The 13987-nt window shown below is 34.6% G+C and overlaps 1 protein-coding gene across 1 annotated transcript in view; it reads right to left on the bottom strand.

Moving 5' to 3' along the window:
• The window catches only part of LOC121876408 (trifunctional nucleotide phosphoesterase protein YfkN-like), a 28199-nt gene that overhangs the window by 9002 nt on the left and 5210 nt on the right, over positions 1-13987 (bottom strand). Inside the window, 13 exon segments of the mRNA XM_042381490.1 lie at positions 3728-3848; positions 5017-5031; positions 5973-6101; positions 6514-6641; positions 7779-8029; positions 8276-8539; positions 8755-8920; positions 9669-9791; positions 10053-10169; positions 10514-10662; positions 11143-11156; positions 11158-11221; positions 11989-12268. Of these exon segments, the coding sequence (XP_042237424.1) occupies positions 3728-3848; positions 5017-5031; positions 5973-6101; positions 6514-6641; positions 7779-8029; positions 8276-8539; positions 8755-8920; positions 9669-9791; positions 10053-10169; positions 10514-10662; positions 11143-11156; positions 11158-11221; positions 11989-12268 (1821 nt within the window).

Raw genomic sequence — 13987 nt, forward strand, 5'->3', positions numbered from 1 at the left:
ATTGCAACGGGAAGGATTTGAACTAATTATTCCATTAATAAAAACCACTAAGGTCATTTATTTAAACCAACAGAATGGTTAGTTATACCTTAGCCAGACAGGAAGTCTTAAGCGAGTTATAAATACTTACTTAGTTCATTTTCAGTTAAAAATTATTTGCTATGGTATAATTATGCCTTATAAGAAGAATTACTTATAGTTTTACACTATAATCAAGTCCATTTTTTAAATGTATAGTATACTATGTCAACTGTAAAAAATAAATATACTGTACAGTACTTTGTTTCCATTTATGTAGATGGCTGCATCTGCCTGTCCATGCTTGAAATTACGTACTAAAGTATTCCTTCACTTAAGCCATTGGAAATATTTTTGTTCTGCCAGACACAATGAGACTTCTACTGTAGTTAAAAAGTGTGCAAATCAGTTGTCATACATATAAAAGAAAGTGCAATTTTTTTTTTCCATAAGAGCAATAAGAAAAGAGAAGGTGCAGTTAAGTACAGCAAAGTATCTTCCCTAAAGAAGTAACTGCATTTACCTAAGCATCAGACAATATGCCATAAACCCTTTATGGACAGAAACTGATAATTCACATCAACAAAACTATGAAATTCAAGCCCACAGTAACTTATTAGCTTTTTTGTTTTTTCTAAAGTGACAAAAATTGGAGTTTAATATCACTGTAGCATTTCTGTCCCAAAAGAATTCATTGAGTAATAAAGAAGTAATAATTTGTCTCAAATTGTAGAAGAAGAAAGTGTTTCATCAAGGCCATATTTATATCTTTCAGTAAAATAATCATAAAATATTTTCTATAATCACAAATTCTAAGAAAACATCTACACCCAACACCTTTGTGTATGGTGTATGCAACTATAGTTGCCTGTGCATATCAAAAGTTACCGATGAAATTGGTATACAATTACGTAGAATAATTTACGTAACCAATGGAAATCTATTTTAGTTCAGTTGTTGCAAATAGTTCTATAAACAGGGCCTGGATGATACCCACTACCATGGCTCAGAACTATTTATACCCTTCACTGTGGCTCAAATTCCAATGTGATTATTCTACCTGTGAATCTATGCTTCCTTCTCTTCTTGGATGCCACAGTCCATAACCTTTTGGGCCCTAAGGTGGTTTACCATGGTCTGAGAGGAGGGGGGGGCAGGGAACTCGGGTAAAGACAACAGAAACAGCAGAGAATCAGGTTGATTAGGTTGATAATATTGTTAATAAGGTTTACTGACAATAAGTTTGACAATCTTGTTGAATTTTTATTTATTTTTTTAAGGTTTCAACTTTTAATTATAAGCTAATGATCGACTCATCTGCTGGCAAGTTCAGCTGCATAGTTGGCTCCAAGAATTCCAACCATGAGTGACTCCCCGAGAGAACCTTTTGAACAGCCCACTAGGACACAAGCCTTAGTTATCTTATTCTGGCTAATCCCAGATGATTTAATTCAAGCAAGAGAAAAAGCCTTGCCCCCTGATGGGCTAAGGAACCTAATTATATGATTTGGAAGAAATTTGGGTTTATATTCCTATATAGTGAGTGTATCCCACAGATAAATAAAAAGTAAACAAAAAAGCTACGCTCATACAAGAAGCAGACACTTAAGTATCTCAATCTTCAAGAAAATTTCAACAAGATTGGCATTTGATATATTCAGGTTGTCCAAATCACAAACTTAATAAAAACCTGATCTGTAAAAGAAATGGCATTTTAAAAGACAGAACTACAAGAATGTAGTGGGTTACACTTTATAATGCTTTTTTACAACTTATTATTAGTGAGAAGCAAAGAAATAGGAATCAGAATTATTTACATTTTAAAAGATTATTAAATTAATGAAGATAAGAAATTAGCAGTTAGCAGCTCTTGAGTAAATTTTTCTCACACTAACTGAAACAAAATTATGCAAGAATATAAGAAAATGAGACTAATACATATAGAGTAAAAGTCCAAAAATCCGGATACCAGGAATCCGGACCACCCGAGAATCCGGACTTTTCGAAAACTCAAACTTTTTAAATTTAGCGGGCTTTTGTGGGTTATGCGAATGAATGGAGTTGCTTTAAAAAATTAATTTACATAATTCTAATAATAAAAGTAATTGTAAATTATAGGTAGCTAATTTTGTTAGTTTTGTAATTAGCTTGAACTGAAATGTAAAATTTGAGGCACTATAAATCTTTTGTGTGTATGTGTGCATGTGTGAATGCCACAGCTGCACAGCGACAACAAACGACCACACGATCGCCACTTTAAAACAAGCAATCAAACTGTGACAACATGTGTAATTTTGAGTCCTACTCTTTCCATGTACAGAGTACAGGCCCATAATAATGGCCCCTAAAGTAGATAAACTTCGTTGTGTGATGAGAAAGAAGAACACATTGAAATTGAGTGACAAACTTGAAATAATTAAGAAACTAGAATGTAATGTGAGCAATGCTGTTCTAATGGAAACATACCACATTGGAAAGTCTACAATTTATGATATAAAAAAGGCAAAGAATAAAATTCTAGAATTCACAGCTTCTTCTGAGCCTTACATTAAAATTGCTGAAAGAAAAAGTTAACATTGGCCCAAATTAGAAAATCTTGATAAAGTGTTGCATGAATGGTTTTTGTTAAAACGATCAGAAGGTATGGCAATTTCTGGGCCGATGCTTATTGCCAAAGCAAAGTCTTTTAAGGAGCAAATGAACATTGAATCAGAGTGCGCATTTAGTGATGGATGGCTTAGGAATTTCAAGACTCGTCATGGTATTAGACAGTTTGTTTACATTTTTGTCTAGTGTTGACTTTATTTTTCTTTAAAACTGCTCGTTTTGATAAATGAAGCATGCTTTATTTGCTAATGAATAAACTATGAAAATGTACCTGTTCATCTCTTCTTTATTCCTCCTTAAATTTTAATTTTAATTTTAAAAGTACTGCTTGAGAATCCGGAAAATCCGGACCGACCCAATCCCCAAGCAGTCCGGATTTTTGGACTTCTACTGTACATTAATGAGGACATATTATAATAATCCAAACTTAAAGCATTTAAAATATACAGCAGACATCAATTCAAAACAAACCTGGAGTAAAGTAGAAATTAGTTCCATGTGCCACATACAAGTGAAAATAAATTAAGAAAGATAAGCTTGGCAAGATAGCTAATCAGATGAAATATATTGAAGTCAACAATGATGCTTTGTCTGATGTAGGTAAGTCTATATTTCCTATCAATACTGTACTGACCAACATTGTCTAGTTGAAAAGCCCACCTCTCTTTCTCTTCCAGTGCACAGTAAGATTACATATATTTACTGCTTGATATTACAACACTAAATGATACACATCCTTCACACTCCATTACTCTCTATCTTAGTAACTTTAAAATGGTGACTAGACAATGACAGTTATCTTTTTCCTCAGAGTGATTTTCCTTACATTCTTCAAGCTCCTGTCCTTATCTTTATAATACTGTACCAGTAATTTCTTTTGTACTAGAGTAAACAGTATTAGTGACCCATCATAGAGTCGACAGCTCCAATGTACAAGGCAATAAATAAAGATCAAGTTTATTTCTAAACATTCTATAGAGAACATCTTAAACAAGTACAAAAAATCTCTTTCATTCTGACATGGTTTCTTTTTTCTAAACTATCAACCACCTGATTAATTCATGCTTAAGAGATAAAACTATCTTACTAACCATGCACTCACCTCATCAGTAGCTACTAATATTCTCCCATCCATCTTTGGAGCCAATTTACAGGCCAGATCCTCCAACTCATGGAAGCTCTCCTGCCGGGATAAGGTTCCTCTTGACCGTTTACTGGAAGTACTGAAAATAGAACACATTTGTTGAATCATTCTCTAAATAATTTTTACTCTACCAAAAATATATTTAAAAAAATATTAAGAAATACTGTATAATTATAAATGAAGTAAGGTTATTATTTACAATGGCTTAAAAAAAGATAGTAAAATGGGGTAAAGCATGAAGAGGAACTAGTACCAATACAGTATTACGAACACACAGTAATACACGATACAGTGTTAAGTATATAACCAAGATGAACGTCACCACAATAAAATATATCAACTTTTAAATGCATATACTGTATTCTATTATAAATGTTTAGTCCCTGATAATACAAATAACCGATCGCCCAAGCGGCTAACGAGTCGATCATTTGGTGAAGAGGATAAAAGAAAAGGAAAAGTAACAGAGACGTGACCGATCGCCCAAGCGGCTAACGAGCCGATCAGTGGTGAAAAGGATAAGAGTAAAAGTTATATAATTTATAAATTATGAAAAGGCGGGAAAATTTCAAGATCATTCAATTTTTATATATTCTCAGCCCTTACTCTTAACATTAAATACATTCGACAGTAACACATAAAAAAATACTTACTTCTCCATTTTTAATTGAACAAATAAACAACAAAAGTAAACTCATTCCCTCTCCTTTAAAAAAAATTTCATGCACTTTAAATAAAAACAGAATAAGCTTCATATATGGTAATAAACGCCTCCTAACAACACTCCTTCTCTGCATCCCTGTTTGACCATTTATATGCCTAGACAAGCACATCCCAACTCCTTGTATGATCCTGGTTGAGCAGTTGGTCTGTTCTCTTTTACACACTGCTGGCAAGTATTAGGCATGTGCAAGTCAAATCTGGATTGTACTGTATATATATGACTGCACAATACCCTAAACTAACTAATGGGGTCATATAAACACCAAACCAATGTTGTTATATCCACCATCTTTTACTTCAAGCTGTTCATCATCCTGAAGAACACAAACACAACTTTTCATACCAGTTTCCCTCAGTGATCTTCATAGGTTTTTTATCAAGACTATCAAAAGGAACATCTACATTAGGTTTCATTAAAATCAGCCCAGCAGTTCAAAAGAGGACAAACATTACACATAAGAGGACAAACATTGAACACAAGAGGACACTATTGGCAAAAAATATTGGATATCGCATAACCTCACCTTGGTCTTGGAAAGCTAAATGTAAAAAAAAAAAAAAATCACTTAAATAATTCTAAGGACAGGGAAAAAAACCCCACAAAGTTATGATGGATTGCTATATAGTCCAAAGGTGACATTCAAGCATTATTCAAAAACTTGATCTATTACTTAAAGAGTTTCTAATGACAACAACATCCAACTAAAGTCTTATTGCAGTTACTGACACTTGGGCAAGAAGTTTAATGAGTACTAAAACATGAAGCTATTTATTCAGTCATATTAAAAACCCATAAATACAATTTTTTATTTTTTTTACTACTGGTATTTGGAATAACAAGAAAAACAACAGAAAACTACACTATTTTTGCTATTTAGGTCACACATTAGTAGACTAAGAATATCAAAATACATCTTAAATGCAATATCATCAATGTCGTTCAATTATTAAAAGTTATCAAAGTTCAACTAATTGAAGGAGAGATCATGAAACCTATTCTTTAACAGAGCAACAACTTGTGAATATACACACCCAACACACTCAGGTTTTCTCCAATATTCACTCATTGCCACATGAGAACAATCACTCAAGGTTGTTTTCACTGTGCACTGTCCATGTAACCATTACTCCAAAATATATAAACTAATACCCATTACGGACCCCATCCAAGGTATGTTGTGCATATACTGTACTGTACTCTGGTTAAAATCCAAAGCTCTGTGTTGAAGCTACCATTTCACAAAGTCAGATATACACTTCATTATATCTATATCCCCCCCATCAAGAGACACTGGGGATAATTTATTAGTCAAGAATTTAGTGGTGCGGTTAACCAAAATATTCATAATCTGTGATCATTACCACTCTGTGCTGAAGCACTTATTTATAAATTACATCTGTATTCTAAAGATAAAATTACTCAGTGGTAATCTTATCAACTGTTCCAAGATTAGGAAAAAAAGTAAGGATTCCAACTCACATTGATGTCACAGACCCTGATGATGTAGTAGAAAGGGCGGAATCTGTCGATACAGACCGGCCAATAGATTTGTGGGACCCAGACCTGGCTGCTACAGGCAATTCATCATCATGGCGGATCAGACTGTGTCTGTGAGGGTTTTTTTAAAACATTTAAGGGACTACTGAATTTTAGGTCAGCATCTGTTAGAAGTTAAAAAAATCAAGCATTGTTAATAACTCCACCACACTCTATATACAGTACTATGTTAGAATATGTCATCAAATAAAGAAGCAAAACAGTACTGGAGCGCGCGCGCGCACACACACACACACACGTACAGTACTCACTTCACAGACAAAAACCATTAAGCTATTACTATCTTCTATGAGACATTCAAATATTTTATTTTATTTGTCTAAATTATGGTTGTTCAGACACACAACCCCATGGTACATAATACCTGGCAACACTGTGTTAATATGGTTAACATGAAAAATGCTGGAACTGTTCTATGAAACACACAAAAAGATGATAATACTGCCATGCACTTCAATATTACCTCCTGGATAACAGTATAAGTGATTGTCTATGTGTAGAGTTTCGGTGGCTCTTGCCCAAACGTGACTGGATGGCAGTGAAATGATTCTGGACGGCTGTTGACAACATTGGACATTGTTCTTCATCTTGCTGTTGATGTTCAAATATTAATGTGTTACAAGAAATTTTAAATACATTTTAGGCATACTGTACCTTCAGGAGAGTAAAAGTAGTTATATACCATTTACAGTAGCTAAAACAACTATCTGTGCAGGTGGGGGTTGATATGCTCCAAAATTTTAAGTGTGACTAGTGACAGCCCTCATACCAAAATTTATCGGCCATGGTCTCATATTGTTTCCCACAAAGTATGCATAGATAGTTGTTTTAGCTACAGTACAGTATGCCACATTCTGCCAAACTTATGTCACAGTAATATTCTCCAAATTGACGACAACCTATGCACGAATGGTCAAAATAAACCTTCTGTATACCTCTTTCCCTTTGTACAGGCAATGCAAGAGGACATTTGCTACTATAGTACAAAGATACAAGTAGCCTCACTAAGATACTAAGTGTCCTCTGGGCCCAGCAGTCTCGTGCTCATCGACTACTGTACTTGTGCCTTCGGACCTTCCTGTACTGTACAGTACCTATCACCTAACCAAATTTAAATATTGTGGAGTAAAACTGTGTGTTATAGTGATGATTCTCTCTCTAACTGGGGAACATTTTTCAAGCACAATTAAACATCTGCACATTCATAAATAGTTGTTGACCCGACTCTTATTTCACAACCTCATAGTTGACCCGACTCTTATTTCACAACCTCATAAACAGAATGTAAACCTTTAGTTATCTCATTTCCATCAGCATTCATCCACAATTCTACCAACGATAGCAGATCTGACACTCTGAATATTGTCCACTTGTCAACCAATTTCCACATCTTCTTTAATTCTTCTCTCAAACTTCTATAGTAATTTCTCTATCAAACTTGACATAACTTACCAGTACTTTTTTATATAACTTCAAAACTATCACTAATCTAACTTCTAACACTTTAACCCATTTTATAATTAAAAAATGTAATTCCCATCATCTACAATAAATAATTCAGGTAACAGATTATGAAATAAGCTTACCAGAACGCATCTTTTATAACAGTAAAAATTAATGAATGACAACAAATGAAGGAAGAACATTTGTGTATTAGCTCTTGTCTTTGTCCACCCTCAATTAAGTGAGAATAGTCTTAAAAGATTAAAGCAAAAATGTAAAGCTTACCAGTATAGGACAATCGATTAGCATGTTGTATCCATCTCGACCTTGGTGCATGTAGGCCTTTGTCACGAACCGATAAACAGTGTCTGGATTCAAGTACTCGTCTCCGACTTTCACCAAGTCTCTGATTACTCTCGACCCAGGTTCAGCGTTGGGATCAAACACAAACTGCAGGCCAGCAACTTGAGGAAAACGACCCTCAAGCTTGGGGTACTGTGATACTCCGTTTTCAAGGACTGCCAAGAGTTTTTCACCTGTAGAAAATAAATAACAATGACTAGATGCAAAGGTCTCCATAATACATAATCTACTTTACTGTTAATGTATACATGGATTCTCCTACAACGATGACTATATTATGTTTACTCTGAAAATGTCACACATTCCCAAAATATCTACCGTCAGTTAATGATGACCTGATCTAACCTAAAGGGAGATAGATGAACTGGGATGTTACCATATCAATATCAGACAGAATAAAATAAAAAGCTAAGGTTTACCAGTGACTCCTAAGACAAGAAGTGGATCCAACATAGGTAAAATTGTCATTAAATCTCTCATCTTAAACTCTCCCATTGGATGGATTCTGTCTGATCTTAAAGTTCCAGAGTTAAGAATTGCAACATCTCCATTGCAAGCTGCCATCATAATGTCACATATAAAGTTGCCAAGATTTGTCTCTTGTGTTCTTATCGAGGAGAATCTTCCATCTAATTCCACACTAAAGGTACCAAGAGCCTCTTCCATCTTCTCACCCACCACGGCTGAAATGAGAAAACATGTGATATTTTCATCCAACAATACTTGTATGTGTATATTATTACCTTTGCATTACAGTTTTAAAATATACACTATAGCTTCTTGAGCTAGGATTAAAAAAAAAAAAATACAATAATTAATGCAAATGTTTTAATGTTAAATTCTGTGATACTAAGAGTAGTGCAATACAGTACTGTGCATATAGGTCATATTACCTTACCTTCATATTCTACAAGAGCTTCTTTTAGGTCCTCATCTGGCTCAAACTTAGAGTCTACAACAACCTTTTCAATATCAACATTAACATCGGTTCCTTCCTGAGATAAAGTGATAGTTGAGAACTCCCTGAAGTCTGTGCCACTTTTAAGAATAATTTTATCATTTATCTGCAATAAGAAAGTATATTATTACCTTTTTACTATTAACACATTATTATAAAAATACAAACAATTATTTCCCACATTAACACATTAATCCCTTCACTACGGGGATGCCAATTTTAGTATTTTGTTTGGCTAACATCAGCCGATCTTATTTAATTGAGAGGTAATCCTATTCACAAAGGATTAATCTCTTATTTTACATCCTATAAGCTCTTTTTTACTTGGCCTTGTTAAGACGTAAAATTACTGTACAGTACAATACATATTTTCTTTTTAGTAACAACCAATAAATGCATGTACAGTACATGGTAAATTAAGTGTGGCCACAAAGCTCTTGGCTACAGCAAGTTGTTCATTGATACAATATACGAGTACTGTAATGTGTAATTATGTGTCTATCAAACACCAAGTGATCATTTTCACTAAAGCCATGAGAGATTCCACCCAAACAATGACTTGACACAAAGCATTGGCCAATCATAATGGTAAATGTTTCAGCGAAGATCATAACAAAGAACAGAACAACCCGCCTGAATGGCTAGTACGCTGATAAGTGGTGGATATGATAAATAAAATAGAACAATCCTGCAACCCACTGAATTTTCTTTCATCCCTTTAATTTTGTACCTTTTGTAAACCTCTGTAGTTTCTCTCCAGTAAACCCAAAGGTGAGAAGCCTATGGTAAAAAAGTTATAAATCATAGTCTATCATCAATTCGATGTCATTAACAAAGATACATGACAGTCTTACCTTTAGAATTTCGTACACATGATCGTGGCCACCTAAGATGAGGTCAATTTCATCAACATTTTCAGCTAATCTGATGTCATTTGGTGTCCGCATGTGTGTTAATGCTATCACGTAATCACAGCCCTAGAAAGAGAAACAAAAATTTCAGTTATGATGATACACAACACAAAGTCACATACTCTAAAAAAAAAATAGCAACACAAGCAAAGGAACTTCATCAGCATGGCCGCCTCTAGTGGTTAGCCATTAGGTAAATAAAAAATTCTGTACATAGCCTCCAGCACTGAGTGAGCATTTGGATAAAGAGTATTTGGAAAACAGGAACAGTATATAACAAGTCCCCTGTACCACCATTATAAAACGAACTTGTTAAATTCAACTTACTTGATTCCTGAGCATTGTTGCCAGCTCTCTGCCTTTATCCACATAATCAGTAAATGTTACTTGTTCAGCATTGATGGTGGCTAAAGTCTCCAACCACTCTTTTTCTACAAGGCCAACCTGGTGAATAAAATTACATTCTTCTTTAGAGCAAATGCTTTCAAGCCATTTCCTGCTATGCTACATAATGCTGCAGTCAAGACCAAAACCCTCTCCCTCGTTAATTCTTCCTAGAGTCCCCTCTTCAGAATCATGTTCTGTACTCAACAAAAATGAGAAAAGTAGGTACAACAACTCTCGTTTCCCAGAAGTTAAAAATATTTTAAAGAATTTATACTGGAAAATAACCAAAATCCATTTAACGAATCCATAATTATTTTTCATCTCTTATCATTTTACCTATTTACAGTAATTCAATACATTACTCGTGCATTTGTTTACCGACAGACAGAGACTTCACTTACAATTCCAATCTTCCATCCATGCCAATCCATAATATGTGTGAGAATACCATCAGCTAAAGGTTGGCCAGTTTCATTATCATCTACATTACTCATTAACCAGGGAAAGTTGGTCCTTCCCGCCACATCCACAAGTCGGTCCAACCCAAAATCTGTAAGTGATGTGCCAAGTAAGTTACAATAATGAGAGTGACTACTGTAGTGATTAGTAATAAGCTGCTTTAGCATAGGTTGGTCCAAATGTTTTCTAAGTAAGCAAGTACAGTAAAGTATTTCAGTATTGGCATTCACAAAGCTACTGATACAGCTACAGTACATGAAATAAAGGGAGCTGGTGAACACAAACTGTACTATTTCCCTATTTACAATTATATACTCTATAATATATCAAGACATATAAACCTAATTAATTCAGTGGTTTATTCCATACTGGCATGCAGTTAGCTACATCACTTGTGATACAGATCCAAACAACATTCAGGAATATAATTATAAATACTGTACAAGATCCAAGTTATATGCAGTCTACTAGGATGCCAAAACTCTCATTTCAGCCAATTTACTTATACAGTACATTACATAAATACAGTCATCAAATGAATATTGTACTGTAACATCCATGCAACACTCACCAAAATCATGATTGGGCGCAGTGTATCCCAAGCTGATTCATTACTGGTACCATCTGTTCGCCTCTTGTGAATGAGCTCACTGCAAGAAAACACAAATTAACAATAGTGTACATGTATGGGTGAAAAAAATCAATTTTGGCAAACACTCCATTTGTTAGATGGCAGCACTCGTAAACTACCAACCTACGTGAGATATTTGTTCAATCCTAACCCAATGCCCTGGACTACATTGTTACCTCTTGCCTGAGGGTCACAACACAAATTGCCAGGAATAGCATAGAGAATGGCAGCTTTTACTTTATTCCTGTTATCAGAGAATATAAGACTGAACTTAATCAACTGTATTATTTTACGTCAATTATTCTCTGGCCGCAAGATTTAAATCACCATATACATTTTCTCAAAGAATATGGACTACCTTATACCTTATAAGCAATTAGGTTTTCAATAAAAAAGGCGTTTATTGTCCTTAAAATGCTTGTCCTAATTAAAAATATTTACAATACCAGTACAGTACTTGCCAACAATTCATAACAGAAACATGACCAACCACCCAAACAGTAAAGTAAGAGAAAAATAAAATACAAGACAAAAACTTATCAATAATAATAACCAATTGGGAGAGTTATCAAATGCAAATAAACAATAGGTAGATATCTTCAGATACAAATAACCCATCGGGGGGAAAAGTCAAAGCCGAAATTAGCCAGAGGGTAATTATGAAAAAAGTACTAATAATTTATAAGGATCAACATATTAAAGAGGAAAGTTATTAAACAGAAAAAGTGTAAATCATACAGAAAAGTTATCAAACTATGAGAAAGCAAAAGGTACTGTACAACTTACTGATTGATGGAGCGAGAATATCACCGCTGAACAACACCAAGGGGTCCCGGTCAGCAAAACTCTTGAGTGCAGTTTTAAACCTTGCTGCCCCTGCCTTTGGTTCAGAGTTCTGTTCCTCCACATTGTAGACATCATTAAAGTGGAGGATGGTTATGGAGGGCGCACGTGGACCACCGTGGGAAGGGGTGGTGGCCGAGTTACTTAAGGTGGATGACGAGGCTTCTGCCGACACCATGGCGAAAGGTGCTGGACGTCGACTGCTTGCTGCAGATGTTGCTTCCTGTCAAGGAAAATACTGTACATATTAGTTAAAGTCTAAGGAGGATAATGACTACTAAACACATTCAATTACAGAGCCCCAGTTGTCATCCACAAACAAACTTCAACTGTAATAATGAATAAGAAAATGAGGCCATATAGATATAGATATAGATGTATGTATGTATATATATATATATATATATATATATATATATATATATATATATATATATGTATGTATATATATATATATATATATATATATACTGTATATATATATATATATATATACTCTTAACTTTATTATTATAACAACTGTTTAATACTGAACATAGGACATAGCACTGTTCTGTCATATGTTATGGAGTACAGCATATACAATCACCTACATTTACACCTGGTACAGTGGCTGGCAAATTTTGCTGGATGTGGCAATTCTATGTTTGTCAACTAAGAACCCTTACCGGTAAATAATTCAGAAACTGGCACAAGTGTAGATCCAGGTAGAGTACAGTACAGTACAGTATAGTATAAGGGCAAAGGTATTGTACAAAAATTCCTGTGGAGTGAGTATGCCTGTTTAAAGTTAAAATGAGAGATCTATAGGAAGAAATATGCATTAATCCTTAAAGCCACAGAAACTAACCTGTACTGTATTGTAATAAAATGCCAAAAAACGTGTTGTGTAGCTTCTGTATTAAATTATTGATGTAAATTAGATAGGTTTCATGTAAAGGAATTTGTCAAGTTGGCAAGGGAAAATCACAACTGTTTAATGACACAAATAGGACTCTTGGCTTGGCAGTGCAATGCAGAGCAGTCCAAGTCAGGCAAAGGGGGAGTTCTAGTTGGATTTACAAACAAGGTTACATATGTGCAGTCACACAAAAAAGTCCTGTCGCGAACCACGAACCCTGAGATTCAGACTCGTGAACCCGAAGCAGTAGACACCGATACATTATTGTCCATAAATGCTTCGGATTCAAGAGTCGATTCATGGTTCGCGACAGGACTTTTTTGGGTGACTGTACCTCTCTCGATGCCGGTCAGTGTACCACTGCCCTGGGTCACCTGGGCTGGTCGACAACTGACGCCACCACACCTCGGCTGACAATGCGGACCACGGGTCCTAACAGCCAAGTAGTGTAGGCAGTTCAACAATTGACAAACAAAATAACTAAAATGACCCTCCATACATTTAAGAATGTAATTACACAATAGAATATGAAGATAAAAGTATAATACACAATACTCTCACAGTGTAATGTATAAATACCGTATACTGTATTTATTGTACCCGTGTTCCAACAGAATCATGGTAAGCTTCCTCTGATATACTGTACATGGACTAATATTAAACTAGTTCATGAAATTTTTGCATAAGATTCTGTAATACATGATTCTGGGGAAAATCCTGTTATCATAGATGTCTTATCATTCAGTGGTAGACATAGCAATAAGGTCAGCTGAGGTGTTGATGTAACCTTGGGCTTTTAATTTTGCCTATCCATATTCCTTTGCAATGAACTATCTTGTATCTATATTTTTCACACACAAAAAAGGATAAAATAAATAATAAAAACACTGAATAGCTATTCAGTGTTGTTTTTATTATTTATTATGCACTATAGTGCATAAATAAAATAAATTAAATAAAAAAATAAATTTAAATTAATTACTGTACATGTTAACAGAACATTTAACTCGTCCATTAATTTGTGAAAATATCATATTGTAG

The sequence above is a fragment of the Homarus americanus genome, unplaced genomic scaffold, assembly GCF_018991925.1.
Source record: "Homarus americanus isolate GMGI-L3 unplaced genomic scaffold, GMGI_Hamer_2.0 scaffold17820, whole genome shotgun sequence".
Lineage (NCBI taxonomy): Eukaryota > Metazoa > Arthropoda > Malacostraca > Decapoda > Nephropidae > Homarus > Homarus americanus.